Here is a 20,297-nt window from a genome sequence, read left to right on the forward strand (position 1 = left end):
CTGGCTCCCACCAACAGGCACCCATGTGGAGGGGAGAAAACACAGCACTTTTCCATGCCCCAGCACAATACACTTGCAGCTTCAATGGCATCGGGCTCCCACAGCCATGGCAGGGCTGCTCGCCCTCCTCACCATGCCACCATTCCAGCTCCAGGGCCAGTGGTCTCAGTCCCTACTGCAGCAGGAATTCAGTGCTGTGTCAGCCGTCCAAAAGGGAAGGAGCAGTCACACTCAGCCCATCAGACACTCTGGAGATGCCCCCTCAGTTACTCTAACTTCTGGTTTTGGGTGTTAATGTACAAAGATCAGCTCCCTTCCCCGCCTGACTGTTGCTCATGCTTCCCTGAACTAGGGGAACTCCTACAGCCAATCATGACAGACATGGGGATCCCCAAAACAGGAACATGGGCACTGCAGGTCTCTGCAACCACAAAAAAAAAGAGGGAAGGGAAATCACAAGCTCTCCACTCATCCTCTGAATGCCAGCCTTGCCCTCTCCTATCCACTGGCCAACACACACACTAAGCATCCTCCTCTGCATTACGAGAACAGGAATTTTAAAACAGCAGATCCTAGAAAATTATCTTCCTAATCACAGAGTGAGATGCGATCAGTGCTCCAGCTGAGACAAAGCTCCCATCAAATACCTGGGATTCCTCAGCTGCTTTGCTGGGGAAAAGATTCTGTCCCCCACAGCCCAAATAAACCCCAGCACCTCCCACCCAGCCATCTGCAGCAGCAGAAGGGTTCAGGGCAATGCCACAAAGGTATTCAATCCCTGGCACCCCTGGGTGCAGGTTCTGCTCTCTCTGAGCTCGATCTGCAGCTTCCCCAAACCCGCGGCTGCTGAATATGCAAGAGGAGAGATGTTGATGGTGTTTACTGCTCTCTGCTTTGTCTCAACATACTCTCTGGGAAATGACAAATACAGCTGCGCTCTGGGACCGAGGAACTCCCGCCGCCGCCATGCCGACACCACCTCGATAAATAATTACGCCGACAATTAGCTCATTAACAGCAAACTGCCTCGTTAGGGAAGCGCAGGCGGCACAGAGGTCGGGCCAAGGGCGGCAGTGCCGGGGTTGTGGAACCCACCGACAGAACCCAGCAGATGCGGGCTGCGGGCAGAGCCAAGGCAGAGGGACGGAGGGCAGGATGGACAGAGGGACAGCTGTGCCCCAGCCGGTGCTGGGAGAGACAGACAGACACCACGGCACGTGGGGGACAGTGACCTTGCAGTGCATGAGCCTGCGGATGCTGGGATCTGCAGGAGGCATCGGGATCTGCCCACTCTCACATTTGCATGGATTTTTGCAGGGACGTCAACCTTTAGTCTATTGCATGGGGGGTTGCAGTGTTTCCTTTGGGGGTTTGGGGTTTTTTAAAAATTATTTTTATCTTTTGTTTCTATTTCCATGCTTTCCTTTGGCACCCCTCTCAGTTGCCCCTGGCTCAGACACCCCAGGGCAGCTATCTGCACAGCACAGCAGTCTTCTCTCTCCCAGCACTATTTTTTCCTCCCCAAAACAGGGTCAGGAAATTCGGATTTCCTGGGGAAAGGGACCTGAAGGAGGGGGAAGGCAGGCCCACAGCGAGCAGGAGCGGGTGTCTCCTGATATGCCTTGTCTCATTGCCTCTCTTCAAGCCCACTTACGAAAGCAATGAGGGAGCAGACAGCACGACAAGGCTCGCATCACTCAGCATTATTAATTAGCCAGTAATTCGCCAGTTAACACCATTATAGGCTCACCCCCTTCCCCCTGTGCACCTCCAGGGGCTGTGATGGAGGATGTGGAGGGATGCACAGAGCCAGGGAGGAGGTTACAGGAGGCTGGTACAAAGTGCCAGGCTGGGATGCCAGGCTTTTTGTGCATTAATCGCTGCTCAGGAATAATCCGAGTGTGGTACAGTTTGTTACCACCTGCATTTCTCTGGCTGCCCCGGAAAGGATTTGGCTTATCCTGGCCCACTTTCAGCCAGTTTGTCACCAGCCATTGTCCTGTGCCAGCAAGCTGGGCAGCAAGCCTTACTGAGGAGTCAAAACTCATTTTCTCCCTGGGATAGCCCAGGGAAAGCTGATGCCACATCCCGCTGGCTCCAGGCACTGGCTCTGCCCACACTGCCAGCCCAGGAGCCAAGGGCTCCAGGAACTCTAAATAACTCCCTGCTGCAACATCTGCACTCCAGCTGCAGCCCAGTGCCCTTTGCCAGCCCTGCTACACCAGCCCTTGCTCCCCCCAGTTTGGGGACAGGAGCACTGGGCAGATGTGCTGAGCACATCTGGCCCCAGGCACAAAGATCTCCCAGCCCTGTGCTGCACAGGGGAAGGAAAGAGCCAGGCTACACAACACCAAACCCCTCTCAGTGAAACACTGGGAGCAGCAAAGCCTCTGGAGAGGTTCAGGGGCAGTTTAGGCAGTGGGGCTGGCACAGGGAAATGGCCTGGGTGCTTCCACAAGGTGCCTCTGCTGCATTTGGAAGTCCATGCTCAGGTCTTGGGTCTCACACCAGTGTGAGGAGTCTTCCTACAGAGCCAGTTCCTTCCCCTTCTCACTTCCAGATCACAGCATCCCAGAAAAAGGGAGAGAGAAATGGGAAGCAGGAATTCACTCCACTCACCAGCACTAAAGAGGAATCACTAACATCTCCTGAGCTATCTGCCAGGCCTGGTTGCCTCTCCTCCCAGCTCCAGCACCAGCTCTGGAGAATTCAGCACTGGTGATGAGTATCCATTGGCCCTGCACTGCTTGAGGTCTGAGAGTGCAGGGCTGACAAAACCTCCTCCAACATGGGCCAGCCTCAGCCCCTTATTGCCACGAAGGAGCACAGCAAGAGAGCTCCTTGCCCATTTCCATATGGATGGGGTGTAAATCCCAAGCAGCTACTGACTTGAGCAATTACATTTTGCCTCCTTATAAATTAAAAAAAAACAGCATATCCTTTATTTTCTGGCCAGTCCTCACCACCAAGACTGCCATGACCCACCCTAGAGGTGGCTTTATTTTATTAGGGACACAGAAATTCCTGCCAGAGGGAGGCTACATACTTCCAGTGGTCTAGTCTGGCCTGTGCACAACACAGCAAGAAGCTGAGGGCTTGACTTATGATCCAGTCACATCCTGCCCCACTCTGTCTGGCAGCTGGAGAAGGACTGGGACAGAAAACACCACCTGGAGGAGGGTGTCACTCCCCAGCCCAACTCACACAAAAGCAGGAGCCTCCCCATCACAGCACACATCCTTCCACCCCACAAGAGCCATATCTGCAGGACCCAGAGAGTACCGGAGATCCACTCACTCCCAGGCAGCAATCCTGGGACCATCAGAGTTTAAAACATCCCTGGAGTGCAGGGGGGCAGAGCAGGCTCCCCAAACCGGGGGATGTGGGGCACTGGAGAGGTGAGCTGGGAGCACGGGAGGCAGCACTGAGCAGTGAGCACAGAGCAGCTCCACGGCAGAGCCAGCAGCTGCACGGCCCAACAGGCAGCCGTGTAACGATTTCATCATTTTCCAGCAAAATTGAATTAGTTCAAAGCCAAAATCTGATTTGTGAGCCCAGCGCTCTTGACAGCAAACCCTTTACTTTGTCAGGCAGCTGTTAGCTGTCTCCTTCAGAGTGCAGTGAGGACGGTGGGAGAGAGGGCAGGGCTGCTCTCAGGGACGCCCCTGCCCACCTGCCTGCACCCAGAGCTCTGCTTGAGCACGCCTGGGGGCTTGCTGATGGGTGCTGAACACCAACAAGCCGCACCTGGGGGAGGTGGGTGATAGCAGGTGGGTCAGGACCCCCACCAGACACTCCCAAACACTCACACCAGCAGCCCAAGCCTGCCTCAGCCCTGTATCTGACCCTGCTTGGGGACTATCCAACCTGTGACCTCTCCATCACCTGGAGATGTAGCCTACAGCAACTACGTGTGGTTTGTAACATTGCCCAGAAAAGAATGCAGTAACAGTAACAGTTCAATGAGAAAACAAACCCAAGAAGCTGGGAGGTCTCCTGCCCACCAGGACTCAGAGGTCCCACACTGAGCAGCTGAGACACCCAGCTGGGAGCCAGGCAGGAAAACACCTCTCTGGGGACAGAGGGAAGTGTTCTATCAGTTGGGAATCACTGTTCCAGGACAGCAGCACTCACCTCCTGCACCTATGCATGAGAGTTTGCACTGGTCACTCCCAAAAGCCACCCCACTGACAGTGCCTTGTGCTCTCCCAGCACCCCATGGAGAGGATGTGATCTCTCCATGCTGAACATCTGACCAACTTCTGCTGGGACCACCAGCCTCCCCAGCTCCCTCCATCAGGTCTGTGCTCCCTGTCCTGCACTTCCTGCTGCTTCCAACACCTTCTGCTTGGCCACTGCCAAGCCCCAGGTGACAGAACACCCACAAATGCTCTCTGCAAGGGACTCCACAGCAGAGCTGCAGCAGATGCCCTGAGGCCTGAGCCTACCACCCTTCCAGCCCCAACTCACTGACACTGCCCATATCCACAGGGAAAACACAGCTCAGGTGAAATCACCGGGGAAGGTCCAGCTAGAGAACACCACCAGAAACCAGAAACAGTCTGGCTTGAGTAAAGACAGGTGGGAACTCACCGAGTTGATGCAGCCCAGCTCCTTATTCAAGAGCCAGGGCAGGGAGAGTTTCCCTTCCCCTCTGTAGCATGACTGGATACGCTCCTTGATCTTATCCTTGATCTTCTTCAACGTGAAGAGGCAGAGCACAGACTCCTTGGGAGGCTTAACCCTATTTTTCTGGCCCTGGGAGAAGATGGTGAAGAGGATATCCTCCTGCTCTGAGATGCCCAGGTACTTGGCCAAAGCCTTGCCAGGCTTGGTCAGGTAGGCGTCCTGGATCAGCCGGTACTCAATGCCGTCCTGCACGCAGCCAATGGGGAATTCCACATAGGAGTAGAACTTGGGGTCATCCACACAGAGGCGGACGATCTTGGAGGTGAAAAACTGCTCCCCAGTGGAGTCGGGAGAGGTCAGCTGGGTGTCCAGCTGCAGGGTCAGGTAGTAAACAAACTGCTCGCTGCTGAAGCTGTAGATGTAGTAGATGTCAAAGGTGGGGAACTTGGAGAGTGTATCCGAGGGGATTTTGAGCTGCGAGGAGACAAACTCATCCTGGTAGACAAAGCCAAACATCTCCGCGTTCTCCTCGTTGGCCATCAGCTTGCGGCTGGACAGGGTGGGGAAGTACTCCGACTTCCCATCAATGGGCGTCCCAATGAACAGCTTGTTCTGCCCGTTCAGCACCTCGATGATGACACCGGACATGGTGCCCGACTCGTTGACGCTGGAGAGGTAGTGCTCCTTGCGGTGGTGGGGCTCGCCCAGCTTGAAGAGGTCGTCCAGCCGCAGGAACTGGCAAATCCCCTGGGAGGCACTGCCGCAGGCGATCAGCCGATTCCCCGAGTAGTCCACCAGCAGCAGTTTGTTGACGTTGTTGGTCGTGACCAGCCCGTGCGGGCAGGACTGGACGCTGGGCGGAGGGTAACACTTCTCATTGTCCTCCACGGGCCCCGTCACGTGGGTCCTCAGGAGCGTGAGGTTATTGGAGAGCTTGTAGATCCGATTGACAGCCCCCACGTAGACCTCCCCAGTTTTGTTATGGACCACCAAGTGTGTCAAGCTCCAGTCTGTAACCGGGAAAGTCCTAAAGGGAGATTTGGGGCTGCCTGCCGCCAGCGGTAGCCAGGTGCTCCCCAAGAGCAGCAAGGTCCAAATGTGGATGGACAAGTGGTGCTTGAGCCAAAGGAGCCACATTGCAGCAGCCTCACATCCAGCCAAGGCCATGCCCAAACCCAGCCACAAAATAAATAGAAACAAACCCAAACTAAAGGGATGGGGGAGGGAGGAGGAGCTAATGGGAAACACTCTCCTCTGCTTCCTCTGCGCTCCGCATTCAGGGCATCGTGGGCGTGGCCAGTCCAGTCAACCCTAGAGGGAGAAAGACAAGAAAAGTGGGGTTAGGAGGCTTTCCTGCAGTCTCAAGCATCTTCCACCCCACCCAGGAGACTCTGCTGCTTCACATTTTTCTAGCAGGCAGAAGAGACCCTGACCTGCTGCCCCAATCCCACTCTGTGGCAGTGCTGGGAATGGATGCAAAATCCCAGCTAGCAGCAAGCACAGCCCAAGCCCTTACACAGAGGGGGATCTCAAAAGCACCTTTTAAAGGAGTTGAGAGAGCCCAGAGCCCTGGCATGTTGCCCACTATCCTGCCACCTGCCTGCCAGGAGGGGCATGGGCAGGAGGGGTTGGAGGGAGCACACAGGCATGGCAAGGACAAGCCTGTCCTTCTGGCATTTCTATGCATTAAAAACACACGTCCAGACATGAGACAGTTGGTTTGAGAGGCTCCAGAGGGACAAGGGGCACACACAGGGGGGATGGAATGCTCTGCCTGCTGCTGTGCCACAGCTGGGGCTCACCAACAGGGAGGAGCCAAGCAGTGGGGAGCCGCCAAACACCCCACACCGGGGTGACCTCTGCATCCCAGCAGCAGGGAGGAGATGGCCATAGGAAACCAGTGCACAGTTCTGCTCTCTGTGTCAGTTCAGCAGCCCCTCCATGATACCCCATCCCTGTCTTCTCCATCCACCCTCCCCACACAGGCAAAAGCACCCCTAGACTAACCTGGGGTTGTGTAAACCCCCCTGCAGCACACAGCCCACCCCACCATCACAATCCATCCCAATCCATCACAATCCATCCACCCCAGGTGGAGCCAAGGTCCATGGCTGGGGCACCAGCTCAGTTTCCCAGCCAGTGCAGATAAGCCACTCCAGAAGGGAGTGGAGGAGAAGGAGAGCCTCTCCCTCTCTCCTTATCACCCATCTCTGACTCAGCCCAGGACAACCTCCCAGAGGATCCCCAGCAGGGAGTGGCACAGGTAGGAAATATGGCCCGCGGTGACTGGCAGCTCTGCAGATCCCAGCCAGGGCAGGGCAGGGCAGGGTGTCAGAGGGCAGCCAGCTGCCATATCAGCAGGGCTGAACGCTGCCCCACCCTCAGCATCCTGCCCTTGGCAGGGCTGTGGGACCCACCAGCCAGGCCTCATGCAAGCCTTGGGGGGCTGCATCAGCACTGAGCCATACAGCTACCCCAACATTCCATAGAGCATCCTTCACTTCTGCTGCTCCCCTCTCAAGCCACAGAGCCAGAGAAACTTTTTTTCCCCTTCTCCAACTCCTAGCATACACAAGACTGCCCTCTCCTTTTTCAGGGCAAGCCCAGCCCTGGCCACCCCTGCAGCCCTGCCAGCTCTCCTGAGCCCCAGATACATTGGGCAAAGCTTCTGCACCACTTCCAAACCCTCTCTGCAGATCTGCCTCTGCCCACAATGCTCCTCACCCTGCTGTCTTCGACTTCCCAACACACCCACCTCCAAGGCAACAGTCTCAAGGGACATTGGGACAACGGCACATGAGCAGCACTGGGACCAAGCCCAGATGCCACAAAGCTCCATGGGTGTGGAGACAACCAAAGCACCACCCTGGAAATCATCCCCATGGTCCTAATCACCCATTCCTACCACCTTTTCCAACACTGGAAACCTCCCAGTAAAGAATAGGTAACAAAACTGTCAGGGCAAGGGCACTCCCAGAAGACACACACACTGCTCGGAATCTTCCTTTTTCTGAGCTTGCTGGTAAGAGAATAAAGAGAAGCACCCCATATCAGAGCTTATTAGCCCCAAACCACATTGATGTGGGACCGAGTGGCACCGTGAGCACAAACCCACTGGTTAGCCCAGAAAGCCACAGCCCAGCAGCTGCAGGCATTGGGGTTTCCTGAAGGAAACCAGAGAGTGGTTTCCCACCCACTGGCACAGCTGTCACCAAGGCACTGCTCCCACAAGGCTGAGCCCCTCAGGAACAGCACAGTGGCTGCCTGGCAAGGAGACCAGCACCAAATTCATGTGTCAGTGACGTGCCAAGGAACAGGGAAGATGGGGAAGGTGACAGTGGGAGATCGGTGCAGCGTGGGGATGCCAACCAGAGCATCTCCTGCCAGGATGAGAGAGCATGACAGGGAACTTGCTTTCTTGGCGCATTTCTATGATTCACTGCTTCTATTTCAGGAAGTGGGTGAGAGAACTAGAGGTCAAGCTGCTGCCACAAACCAGGGCTAGAAAGCCCAACAGGAGATTCCCAAATTAACGTAGGGAGCTGCAAATCAGAAGTTGGAACGAGAGCAAAGTGAGGCAGAGCTGGGGCAAGCTGAGAGATGACACTCTGCAGAGCTCCTCAGAGATTTCTGCTCCTAAATATACTGCAGCAGCAACATCTCGTCCTAGTGACCTGACACCAGTGGTGGTTTTGTCCAGTAAAAACCATCAGTAACGATTAATAAAAATAAAACAGCACAAATAGTTGGTTTGTCTGCTTTTTTTGTGATTCAGTGATATGGGTTCCTGAACTTTGAACTAAAGCAGGGCTCAAGCCCACCATGGTTCAGGCAGCCCTGCACTGCTCCCTGCCCGTGGAGCAGCAGCAAAGGGCATTTCCCTGCTGTCACACAGCCTCCAAGGGCCACAGAGAGGTCACAGGGCAGCTAAGGCAGGGCAGCTCCTCCCCTGGCACCCTCCTTAAACCACAGGGCACCCAAAGCCCTGGGGCTGCATTCAACTAGCACCTCGCCCTGGGGTCACCCAGTCCAGGGCCACCAGATGACTGTCACCACCAGGAAGCAAGACCTGCACCACAAACACATCCAGAGCAGTCCAAAGGCATGGAAAACCCTGGGCAGATACCCTGGCGCCAAGCCCCGCCCTGCAACAGGCAGCAATAAAATAATTCACCCCAGCCCTGCTGCATGCGTGCCAGCTGGGAGAGCAGGACCACAAACGCAGCTGGCAGTGCTGCTGGGCAGCAAGTGATGCAGCACAGACTGAGCATCCCCAGGGCTCCCCCCACAGAGGGGCCACACCACAGGCCAGACAGCACCACAGGCTTGTGTTTTGATTTCCATGTGCACACACAAACACATAATATATGTATATACACACACATGTATTTATAGAAGGAAAGCAGCCTTCAGAAACAAAGCCAGCACAACAGCCAAATCCTCCCCAGTCCCCTTCATCCCCCCTGGAAAGGACATTTGCTCACAGTTTCACCTCAAAGTGGCCACAGTGAGATGGGTGCAGCCACTGCAAAACTCAGATGGGGGTCACCCACCTCAGCAGGGCCAGCACCCACAGATCCCAGCCTCTCCCAGTGAGCCTTTCAGCAGCCCCAGGGATGCCAGTGCCCTCCCTCCTGGCTGCTGGAGAGCTGGCAAGGGGCAGCAGCACTCATCCCCCCAGGCTGAGAGCTCCCTGCTCCTGCAATGTGCCCAAAAACCTGTGCTTGGGATGGGAGATCACACTTTGGGAAAACAATCATCACTTTTGATAGCACAAAGCAGGAGTACTGGGATGGAAAAACTAACCTTAAAAGGCAAAGACTGGACAGAGAGTTAAGGACCACCTCTCCACTCATCCAGGCAGCAAGTCCAAGAGTCAACACCAGCCTGCAGAGCAGCAGCCCTCGGGGGAGCACCCACAGACAGGGTTTAAACATGCAGACAAGCACAGAGGTGCAGATCTGGCACTCACAGACCCGCCTGCCATCCCTGCTTTTCCATCAACACAACCCCAGTAAGTTCTCTCCCAGCAAAACACCCCAAGAGCTTTATAGCCTTGCACTTTAGCAAGGGAGGTTGGAGGAGAGAAGGTGTGGGATTGAAAACCCCCACATAACCCACCTACAAAAGGGGAAATGGTATCTAAAGGGCCTTTACCTGTAATCCCTCCAAGCCACTGGCTGCTCTCAGCAATGAGAAACAGCCAAGAAGGGACCAGCTACAAGCTGCCAGTATTTAGCAAAGGGGAGAGAGGGGAGATTATCCAGGGGAGAAAAAAGCCTTCAGCCACAGGAGAGGCAGTCTCACCCCAGAGTTGCTGTATTTTTAGGTTCATCTGGCTGGGAAAAGCCTTGCAATGAGGAAAGCCTGGTGGTGGTACAAATTGGAGCTGCACTACACATGCAATTGCTGCAACAGGGCTAAACTTTAACTCCTTCTTTCACTGCATGCAGTCATTGAAAACTATTTGGTTAGAGTCCCTCCCTAGCCAGTGAGTTAAATCATTAAAAACCTTATCCCTGGCTCAAACCACACCCTGATGAAATCAATAGCAGGCTCTGAAGCTGCCCCAATCTCCATTACTATCACCCAATCAAGAATGTCTTCAGTTTCTTCCCAGGTTCCTGCCATCCCTCCCAGGCAGGGGCTGAGGACTCCATCCTGCCATCCACCCCAGCTTCCACTCCTGCCCTGCAAGGATCTTCTGGGCAAAGAATTCAGCCTCTTTTGTTCTGAGAAACATGACAAGGAGAAGCAGCCATCCACTGCCCAAAGGCTCATGAAGCTTGACCCTCAGCAAAAAGGAGCATAAAAGAACAAGCAGTGAGGAAATTAAATAGCATTTCTCAAGTGCACAATTCCCCTTCTCTGGTCCTCTGCAAGAAGTCATGTCACGCCAAGAACAGCTTGAACTCCAGAGCAGCTCTGGAGCCACTACGTGCACTCACCACTCACCACTGCAGGCTGCTCTGCAGAGAGCCCTTCCAAAAAGGGCTCACAAGCATTTCCGAGCTGGAAACCCAGGCTCCCACAACCACAGCGTCCCAAGGCAAGGAGGCACATGAGGACAGCCTCAGCAGCCCTTCCAGGAAACCAGGCATGGACAGAGACCTTACACATTTCCCAAATCCATACACCAGGAGTGAGAGCTGGTGGCTGTCCTTTGCCTTATTCCCACAACTCACCTGGGTATCACAGTCCATACAGGGCCCTGCAAGGGCTGCTGAGGGGTTTTCTGTTTGCAGCCCACGTGCTGGATCTGGGCTTCCCAGGAGAAAGTGCCCCCCACCTTCCCTTGTGCTCCCTGCAGCCGAGAGAGGAGCACACAGACCTGGACCAGTGCACAGCCCGTGGGCAATCATCCACACAGGACACAGCCTGCTGCTTCCCATCCTCCTTCAGGAAGTCTGTCCATCAGTTCCTCCAACCCCTCTGTGCCTCTCATCATCCCCAGACCCCAACCCAAGGCACTAGCACACCAGCCATTGGACTGTGGCTTCCTACTATCAACACCCAGGTCAGTTCAAGGCTTCAAAGACCAGCCTGATGTAAATTTTGTCACCTCAATCAGGACCAATTAATAACATCTTGCCCGCATCTTAAGAGCAATGTAGTACAGACCAAATTCCCTGAAGGCCACCTCCCCCTTTGGCTTTGGCCCACACACTCTCAGACTCTGATTCTCACAACCCATCAGCCCACTGCCCCACATAAATGTCCCAAAAACCAGCCCTGCTGGCAGAGGTCACCTTGGTCCAGCTGGACCTGCAGAGACCCAGAAGGTCACTCACAAGCAAGGTCTCTAAACAGCAGGGAAGTCCAACAAGAGATCCTCTGGCCGTCAGCATCCTTCCCCTGTCTGATCTCATTCCCTGAGGAATAACACATCACTCATCATGTCTCACTCCCCAGCCTGCTGCTCCACACCCCTCACTGGGCCAGGGCAGCCACAAACACAAGTCATAATCTTACCCTCCCCAGATCAATGCCCCTCTTCCAACCCACCTCTCCAAGCTGCATTTTCACCTCTCTGTCACAAGTGCTTTCCCCAAATCCCGGAGGGAATCTGGAGAGATCCCTCTTTGCAATGGAGCACTGCCACACAAGCATTCCTGGTTGCTGGATCCCCTCTACTCCAGCAAAGTGAGCTCATTCTGGGGTTGGTTTAATCCCAGCTAAGCTGAAACTCCCATGGTTCTGCCTGGCCCCTTGCTGACACCAGCACTTGTGCTGTCCTGTGGCAAGCCAAGCATGACTGCCATCACATTAGTTCTGATTAAAACAACCACAAAACTTCTCCAAATGAGTTTTCCCAAGCCACGTGTTCTTCTCCTTCCCCTATCATCCTTCCATCCTTCCCCCTCTGCTTTTTCAGTTATGCTGCCCCAAGAACCACAGCTGGAAACAGTTCAGGTCCTGGCTCTGCTTCCCCTGCAGAGTTTCCAGCTCAGCATAGCCCCATGTTGTATTTTCCCAAGGTGAAGTGAGACATCCAGAGAGAGAGCAGAGCCTCATCTGGCAATGGGACAGGCAGAGAAAAGTCCCCCCACATCAACACCACCACAGGGAAATTGTTCTGAGAGTCCAAAAGAAGCCTCATTCACAGCACCACGGGCAAAGAGCATCTGATATTAACAGGGAGGTGCCACAGCAGTGGCTGTACCTGCACTCTGCTTTCCTATGGGCAGTGCCAGCACAGCACACCCCACCCCAATTTCCCACAGCAAGGGGGTCTCACCCACCAGACCTGGCAGAGCACACTCCAAAGCGTGGGTGCAGCCATGAGCTGCTGGCTGGGAGGGAGAGCAGAGCAAGGCTTCTCCTCTTCCTGCAGATCCCAGCTGCAGCCCCAGGCCATGTTAGACACGGGCACCACCTTGCTCTATGGCCTGATGCCATGCATGAGGAGCTGAGATTCCAACAGGCATCAGCATCATGGACCGGCTCCTTCCGTGCAGAGCCGAGAGGAGGCGGCTGCTCGCCTGTGCTGGGAGGGCTGCCCGAGCACCTCTGCCAAAAACCCACTTTGTGCTAATGAAAGTGGCTGGATGGCAGCTCCAGCAAGCGCCACCACCCCCACAGAAGGCCAGGGAGCCATACAAGGCACAGCCAGTGGGCCAAGATGTCCTGCTGTGCTGGGAGCTGACACCTCCCCGGCACTGTGGCATCCCTCCCTCCCAGCCCTGTCCATGCAGAGCGGGACCTCTCCCGCATGTGCCAGCGCCCCAGGGCACCTCGGCTGATCAGGAACAGCAGCAGCAGCCCTGGAGGCCGGGGCCGCTGGCAGCGTCATGGGGCTCGGCAGCGGCTCTCCTTCGGAAACGGCGCTGCTTCCCTGCCTTCCTCCTCCCCCATTTCTTCCCGATGACATCAGCCTGAAAAACAGGTTCTTGACTTCAGCAGGGCTCATCGGGCCGATTCTGGTCCCGGCAGAGAGAGAGGGAGAGCCCCCCCTTGACTCCAGAGAGGAAGCAGCCATGCAGGAGCCGGACACTGAGATAAGCAGCAGCGGGCAGGCAGGGACCCTGCCAGCATGCCAACACTTGTAGGAATAAAAACCATGGAGAAGGAGACGAGGGTGGAGGGAATGCAACACTGGGGAACATATAAACGTTTTACAGAGGCCGTGGCAGCTGGAAGCTGGGGCTCACACCCCAGCTCTGACACTGCTCTGCTGCAGGGCAGCCAGATCTACCCAGTGCAAAAGTCAAATCCCAGGGCAGGGCAGACTCCCATCGAGCTCCAGCTCGCAGAGCCCAACAGCAAGCCCTCGGGCTGGCCAAAATCACAATGCAGGACTTAACACCATCCAGCAAAGCCTTCCGAGGGCCACAAAGCTGGACACGGACCAGCAGAGAACACACGATCCTGCGAAACATCCTGCCCACCAGCCAAGCTCCAAGATTATTTTTAAACTCCTCCTAAAATATTTTTGGGTTTTCCTCTTCCCCTGTTGAAACTAACAGTCCGCACAGGAAGAGCGAAGCAGCCGCCCGTACACAAAGCCCGGCCGCATGCACAAAGCAAACAAGTTGGTGCCATTACAATCACCTGCGATGTTATCGGCAGCTCTGACGGGGTCGGCGCTGGCAGGAGGAAATGTGGTTTTCACATCGTGCCACTTGAAACGAGTGTGACCATCCTTCCTTGCCCCTGCCCTCCGGCAGCCATGCCAACACCCTGGTAAAGAGGGGGAACAGCCCGTGGATGTGGGGCTACACACACAGGAAATTTCTCCCCCTAACACAGGAATTTATGTCTTCTCTTGCCAGGAATTTACTTCTGTGAGAGAGACTGAATATTTTGACAAACAGCTGTTTAACTAAACGCATAAAGTAAAGGATTCACAGGGCTCCTACAATGACACCAAGACTTGCCTGGATGGGGAGGTGAATCTGCAAAGGATCATGCCCCCGACATCGAAGCATCCAAGCTTCCCAATAATTTTGGGAAACCATCCCCGCTCCCAACCCTTCACATGCCAGACTGCATCTCTGCTCCTCCAAACTCCCAAGAAAACATGAAGAGTCACTCAACATTTATCAGTTCAAAACACATGTGCAATTAGCAGGAATTTTTTTTCCTCCCTCCAGTATAATTATACATGTTTTAATGCAATTACCACCCCTGTATTTTGTACATTAAACAGTAGGCAGCCCAAGGAAGAGAGACGCTTTTATTTTTCTTGGCTTTGCCTTCCTGAAAATAATACTATGTTGCAAAATAACTCCGGAAGACGGACTTATCTTCACCAGAAAAAGAGGGAGAGAAGAAGAAAAAAAGAAAACGGGAAGAGGGAAGGAGAAATCTCACAAAGAAAAAGCAGGGATTGAAGTGTCCCTCCACGCTACCCTCATCCTCCAGTCCCCACACAAACCTGTACCTGGAAACCGCCCCTGATTCCACGGACAGGACTCAGAAGCAGCCTCAGCCCTTCGCCATCGCCGACAGAAAGGAAAACTGGACCAAGAGAAGGACAGAAAGGAAAACTGAACCAAGAGAATGTCCTGGTTACTCAAGCTGGGGTCATTAGCCGGATTAAAGCGCCGAGCTCCGGCCAGCAGCACGGAGAGCAAAGTGCAGCTAAACTGCCCAAATTGGATTAGCAGCGCTCCCGGGCCTCTGTGCCAACTTGGCTGGCAGATCGAGGGATGCTCAGGATGAGGAGGTGGGCAGCCAGCCCCAGGGCTGATCTGCAGGCTGCCGGTGGGGAGAGGAGGGATGAGGAGGAGATGGTCCCTGCACAGCAGGCCCCCAGAGCCACACAGCCAGTCGCTGGCACCCCTGGCATGTTCTCACCTTGGGCACTTTCTCCCACAAAATCCCTCACAATCTCAGCTCAAGGAGCAAAGAGGATATGGCACCCTGGCTTGCACCAGGCCCTGAGCTGAACCCAGCAATAAAATTCTCCTCTGTGCTTCAGGCAGCTCACGAGGGTCTCTGGCCCCAGGCACAGACCAGCACAGCTGGGCACAGGCCAGGGCTGCATTTGGCTCTCATTACACTGAGACACCATGGGGACAGAGCAATCACCCAAAATAGTCCATCTTGCACCATGCAAGGCAACTTCAGAGGAGAAAGGAGCAAAAGTGTTTATGGAATGTGAGCCTATGACCTGGATGTGGAGTTTTCTTCCAGACTCGAACATCTTGACACACCAGCAACAAAGAGGAGGCGTTCCAAGCCTTGGCTAAAGGGAAAATAAACTTTGAGATGTTTTTCATTCAGGTTTTTAAATGGTGGCTTCCACCTGGAACAACGGCTGGAGGCAGCCACAGAGGGCTCAGAGAAGCAAGGCAAACAAGGACACCTTCCTGTGTCTGGCTATGCTCTGACAAACCCATGGGAAGGTGTGGGCTTGGACACAGCACATGGCAAGTGCAGGGCAGAAGAGCCAGGACTGCCCATGCCTGGCACTGAAACCACCAAAACTTATTTATTATCTGCAGCTTTTCTCCTCCATGAGGCACAAAGTGTTTGCTCAAACGTGACCTCCAAGCATAGCAGGCAGACCATGTTGGGGTATCTACACCCCAGGCTGCACCCTGGGGAAGGCTAAGAGGGCATGGATGAGGCTGTGGGTCAGGGATGGTGTCAGAGCACACATATTCTCACCAAGTACCATTTATCTGTAGTGGGATGTTCCCCAGAGCACAGCATGGAACACTTCCCAGGTACAGCCAGAGAAGAAGCTGGTTGTCTCCAGTCTAAAGCCAAACCAGCCACCTCACCAGTGGATGGTGGCAAACCCTTGCTCCTCCTCATTTTGCATGAAGCCATGGCACTCAGCACCTTGCTGGGAAAAGGGGCCCCAACCCAAACTCAGGAAAGTTAAGGAGTCATGGTACATGCTGAACTAAGCTCCACATCACTCATAATTCCCAGCCTTTGGGCCTTCCTCTACACACACAGTACATCACCAAGCCATTCACTGGTCAAACCCTGGCTAGGAACCCTCTAATCACTAGTTTTTTCCACATAGCACACAAACTTGAAGGAGACATTAATAGACCAGAGACGACAACAATCTAAGTTCTCAATACGTGCATTCCACCAGTTCAGATCAATGAAAAATTCAAGCTTGCAGGCAGTGAGGATGGCACTATGGGCATTGGGGCAACCCATGCCCACCCTCCTGTCACTGCACAGAGACATGGCACCACCTCTGCTGTCCTGGCTCTTCCAAGGCTCCCCTTCCATTGACCAGAGCTGCCAAAAACCATCATTGACTCCCCACTGGGGACACAAATGACCAAGGCACCAGAACACCCTGCACAGAAAGGCAACTACAACAAAGCCCAGCGGGACTCAGCAGCAGCCCGGCAGGGTGATGCTCCCCCGGTTCGAGGAGCCGCTGTGCCAGCCCGGTCTGTGCTGCTCGGGAGCTGCCGGCTCAGGGCTGGCTCCGGCTCCCTCCCGGCGCTGAGCGCTGCAGCCAGCAGCGAGGCAGCCAGCAACAAAGGCCCTGACCCACACTCAGCGCACAGAATAAACACACCCGAGCTCCCCTCATTAACTCCGATCCCAGGGCCAGATCCTTCGCTTTGTTCGGCAGAAGTGAAACGCAGCGAAGGCGCGGCAATCACCGGCCCGGCGTGACACGGGCACGCAGGGAGCAGGGCAGGGAGCAGGGCCGGGAGCAGGGCAGGGGCAGCCCCGGCCCCGCCGTGGAGGAGGGGAGGCGGCGCTGCCAGCACGCAGCAGCAGCGCCGCTTTATTGCCCTTCCCATCCCGGCTGCGCAAAGCCCGCTGAAGCACGCTCACTGCCCGGGAGCCGCCGGCACGGCCCCGGCCCCGTCTGCAGCGCAGTTCCGAGCAGTTTGTTTATCTCTGCCTCGCTCGGGGAAAGGGCTTTGTGTGACGGAGCACAAGCGCTCTGCTCCGCGGCTCCGTGCGCCAAGGCAGATGCCTGCGCTCTGCTCCAAATCTGATGCTTCTATTAAAAAAAAAAAAAAAAAAATACAGAAAAAAAAAAAAAAAACAAGAGGGGAAAAACTCTCCCCGGCGCTCCTATCACCGTGCTAAACAAAAGCAATGTCGCCAAAACTTTAATCTTCAGGGTAGCAGCTGCAGAAAGCCCAGGCACCCAGTGGAGCAGGAGCCAGGCAGCCCCCGGCGCTGCCTCCCCGCAGCCCCCCGAGAGCAGCGAGCGCATCCAGGCTTGTCTCTCTCGGAGAGCCACGGGCGGATGGGGAGCACCAGATCACACGCATGATCGGGGATTTTGAATCCAAACTTCCTTACCAGCCTTCCTCACAGCCCCGTGTCGCCACACCGCTGCCGGCACCGGCATCCACTGGCACCAGCAGATCGCTCGGCGGCGAGCGGGAAGAAGAAAAAAACCTTCCCTCCTTGCAGCAACTTAAGAAATTATCCATGCATCCTCCCAGAGGCATCTGCCCCACTGCTTTTCCTTGGCTTCTCCACCTTTCCGCCCTGTTCGGTCACCAGTGTCTTAAGAGAGAGACATCGAGTCACTCATTTTACCCACTGAGTATATACAAAAGACCCTGGGATTGTTCAGGAAGCAATTAGCCGCTGTTCAGAGGAAAATGGTGTTTTCAAATGGATAACCTTTGATGTAGTCAATAGCCTCAGCTCCTCTTTTTTTTTCCCCTTTCTTTTTAATTCTTGCAGCCGCACACGAAAGAAAATAAAAAATAAAAAATTTAAAAAATAAATCCAGCAAAAGGCTGATAATTCCCCCCGACACAGCTCTCGCTCAGCAAAAAAGGATTTTCTCGCAAGCTGGAGGAAAAGCAGCTTCGGGAGGCGGCTCATCTGCCCAACTTTTCTCCCCTCCGTGTCCCGGAGCATACGAGAAGGATCATGAATATTCATCCCCCCCCGTTAGCAGGTTCTGCTTTTGTTTTGTCCTCCCCAAGCAGAAGCCAGGGGGGAGCTAACAAGTGAGGTTAATGCCTGTCTTTTCTCTCCCATCCGTCTCCTCTTTAACCAGTGACCTTCATGTTAAGTCCTGTTTACACACCAGCCCCCCTCCCCTGGCTCCCCCTACCCCGGCGCTCGGCCAGAGGCAGAAGGAAGAATTTTCCCCCAAGGAAGACGAGGGAGGAGAAGGCGATTGCGGGATTCCGGGATTTATTTCAGCATGCCACAGAGATTTTGCAAATCCCTCCCCGATCGCACGCCGGAGCTGCCGCGTGTGTTCGCCGGGCTAAGGGAAGGGGCTAAGGGACACCGCAGCCGGCTTTATCCGCCACCTTCCCCGTTCACACCGGCGGCGGGAGGCGCGCACCGGCGCAGCCCCGCACAGGTACCGCAGCCTCCCACGCCTCGCTCGGAGCTGCCCGGCGCTGCGCTGCCAAACTACAGCGCGATCACAATAGTACCGATCACAGCGACGGCACGGCAGCCATCTCACCCCATCATATCCCATCCCATCCCATCCCATCCCATCCCATCCCGCAGGGCGCCCACGGCACCTCCCCGCCGGTTGGGGAGCGCGGAGGGAACGGCGGCGCTGTGGGCTCCAGGACGAGCCCAGCCCGGATGCCGCGCACCGCGCCCCGGCGGGATGCGGGATGTGGGATGTGAAGCGGCGAGAATACGTGAATGGATACGGGATAGCACAATGCGGGGATGGCAGCGGGGACACGGGGCAGTGCGGACACAGCGGTGACAGCGAGGATGCGGGGCAGCACGATGCGGGGATGGCAGCGGGGACGCAGGGCAGGGCAGATCCGTGATCCAAGGCGGCCAGCACGGAAGGGCTGAGCCCGGCTCACGTTCCCAGCGGTGCCGGACCCGGCGGGGCTGGGGCAGCGAACGCCGCCGAGAGCCGGGGCGGGAGGGTGCAGCGGAGAGGGAGGGAGGGGAGGAGGGAGGCGGCCGAGCCCCGCCGCTACACCGGCTAGGGAGGCACCGCTGGCACCGGCTCCCCGCGGGAGCGCCCCAGCCCGAGCAGCTCCGCGATGGGAGGCGGCCCCCAGCCCGTCCAGCCCGTACCTGCCCGCTCCCCGGCACACACCGCCCCGAGACCCGCGCGGGGCGTGCGGCGGATAAAGAAAGAGGCTCGGTCCCGGCTCGGTTCTGTCCCCCCGCGGGAGGCGGCTCCCGGAGCCGCGGGGCGCAATGCGGGCTGGTCCCGGCGGCAGCAGCGCGGCGCCGGCCCTGCCCGGCCCAGCCCAGCCCTGCCCGGCCGCCGCGGCCCCTCCGCGCCCCCCGACGGGGCCGCCGTGCCCTGCCCGGGCCAGCCCCGCGCCGTCGCCGCGGTGCCAATAAAGCCAAATATTTTAGGGGAGCCATAAAGCCAAATCCGCGTTATTTTTAGCGAACAGACCGATCGCGCTCATCGCGCCGCGCCCGAAAGTTGCAGCCGGGTTACTCACGGCTCCGGTCCCCGCTCGCCTCCGCCGTGCCAGCCATAATTGCATTCCACACCAAGCCGCCCGCCGGGCCGCCGCCGCCTTCTCCGCCGCCGCTGCCTCCTTCTCCTCCGTCCCCTCCTCCGCCTCCTCCTCCGCGCCCGCCTCCCCCCGCCGCCGCCGCCGCCGCCGCCGCCCGGGGCTCCGCGCCCGCCTCGCTCTCGCCGCCGCCGCTGCCCCGCATGAATGGGACGGGGCGCGGGGCCCCGACGGAACGCCGCCCGCCGCGCGCGCCCCCGCCGCGCGCACGCGCGCACGCCCCGCACCGGCGGCGCGAGGGAAGAGCCCGGGGAGGCGGGGGCGCGCCCGCGGGCCGCCTGCAGGGGGCGCCAGAGGCGGGGAGGGGGCGGGGCCTGGCGGGGTGGGCGGGGAGATGTGGGTGGGGCCGCCCCGCCCCTCCCGCCCTTAAAGGGGCGATGCCGCGGGAGGGGCCCCGCTAAAAGCAGTCACGGAGAGCGGGGCAAAGATGGGACCGCGCCCACCCGAGTGTCCGCCCCCGCCGCTCTCCGGCCCCCCACGGCAGGACCTTGGTTCCCAGGACCGTCCATTCGGCGTCTTACCGCTGGCATAGCACCCAGCCCGCCTAAAATTAAAACTACAAAAGGGGAGAAAAATAATAAGAACATTACCATGTATTAATTGCAGGTCTGAAGTGGTTGGTTGTATTTTTTTAAGCACGCTCAGTATTATCCACTCTTGTAACCTTCCCCTACTTTTCCCTCTCACCATGCCAGCCACAGAGTCCCTTCCCAGAGACGGCAGTGCCACCGTGGCACCCTGCTC

General features: G+C 56.5%; 1 protein-coding gene across 2 annotated transcripts in view; it reads right to left on the reverse strand.

Annotated features, from left to right (window-relative positions):
• Positions 1-19,611, reverse strand: part of PLXNA1 (plexin A1) — a 115,331-nt gene extending 95,720 nt beyond the window's left edge. For both annotated transcript variants that reach the window (XM_059479831.1, XM_059479832.1), the window contains exons 1-2: positions 19,479-19,611; positions 4,594-5,940 (exon numbers count right to left, since the gene is read on the reverse strand). In XM_059479831.1, coding sequence (XP_059335814.1) covers positions 4,594-5,796 — 1,203 coding nt within the window. In that variant the 5' untranslated portion in view covers positions 5,797-5,940; positions 19,479-19,611. The remainder of the gene's footprint in view (positions 1-4,593; positions 5,941-19,478) is intronic.
• Between the last annotated feature and the right edge of the window lie 686 nt (positions 19,612-20,297).

The sequence above is a fragment of the Ammospiza nelsoni genome, chromosome 11 (assembly GCF_027579445.1).
Source record: "Ammospiza nelsoni isolate bAmmNel1 chromosome 11, bAmmNel1.pri, whole genome shotgun sequence".
Taxonomy (NCBI): Eukaryota; Metazoa; Chordata; class Aves; order Passeriformes; family Passerellidae; genus Ammospiza; species Ammospiza nelsoni.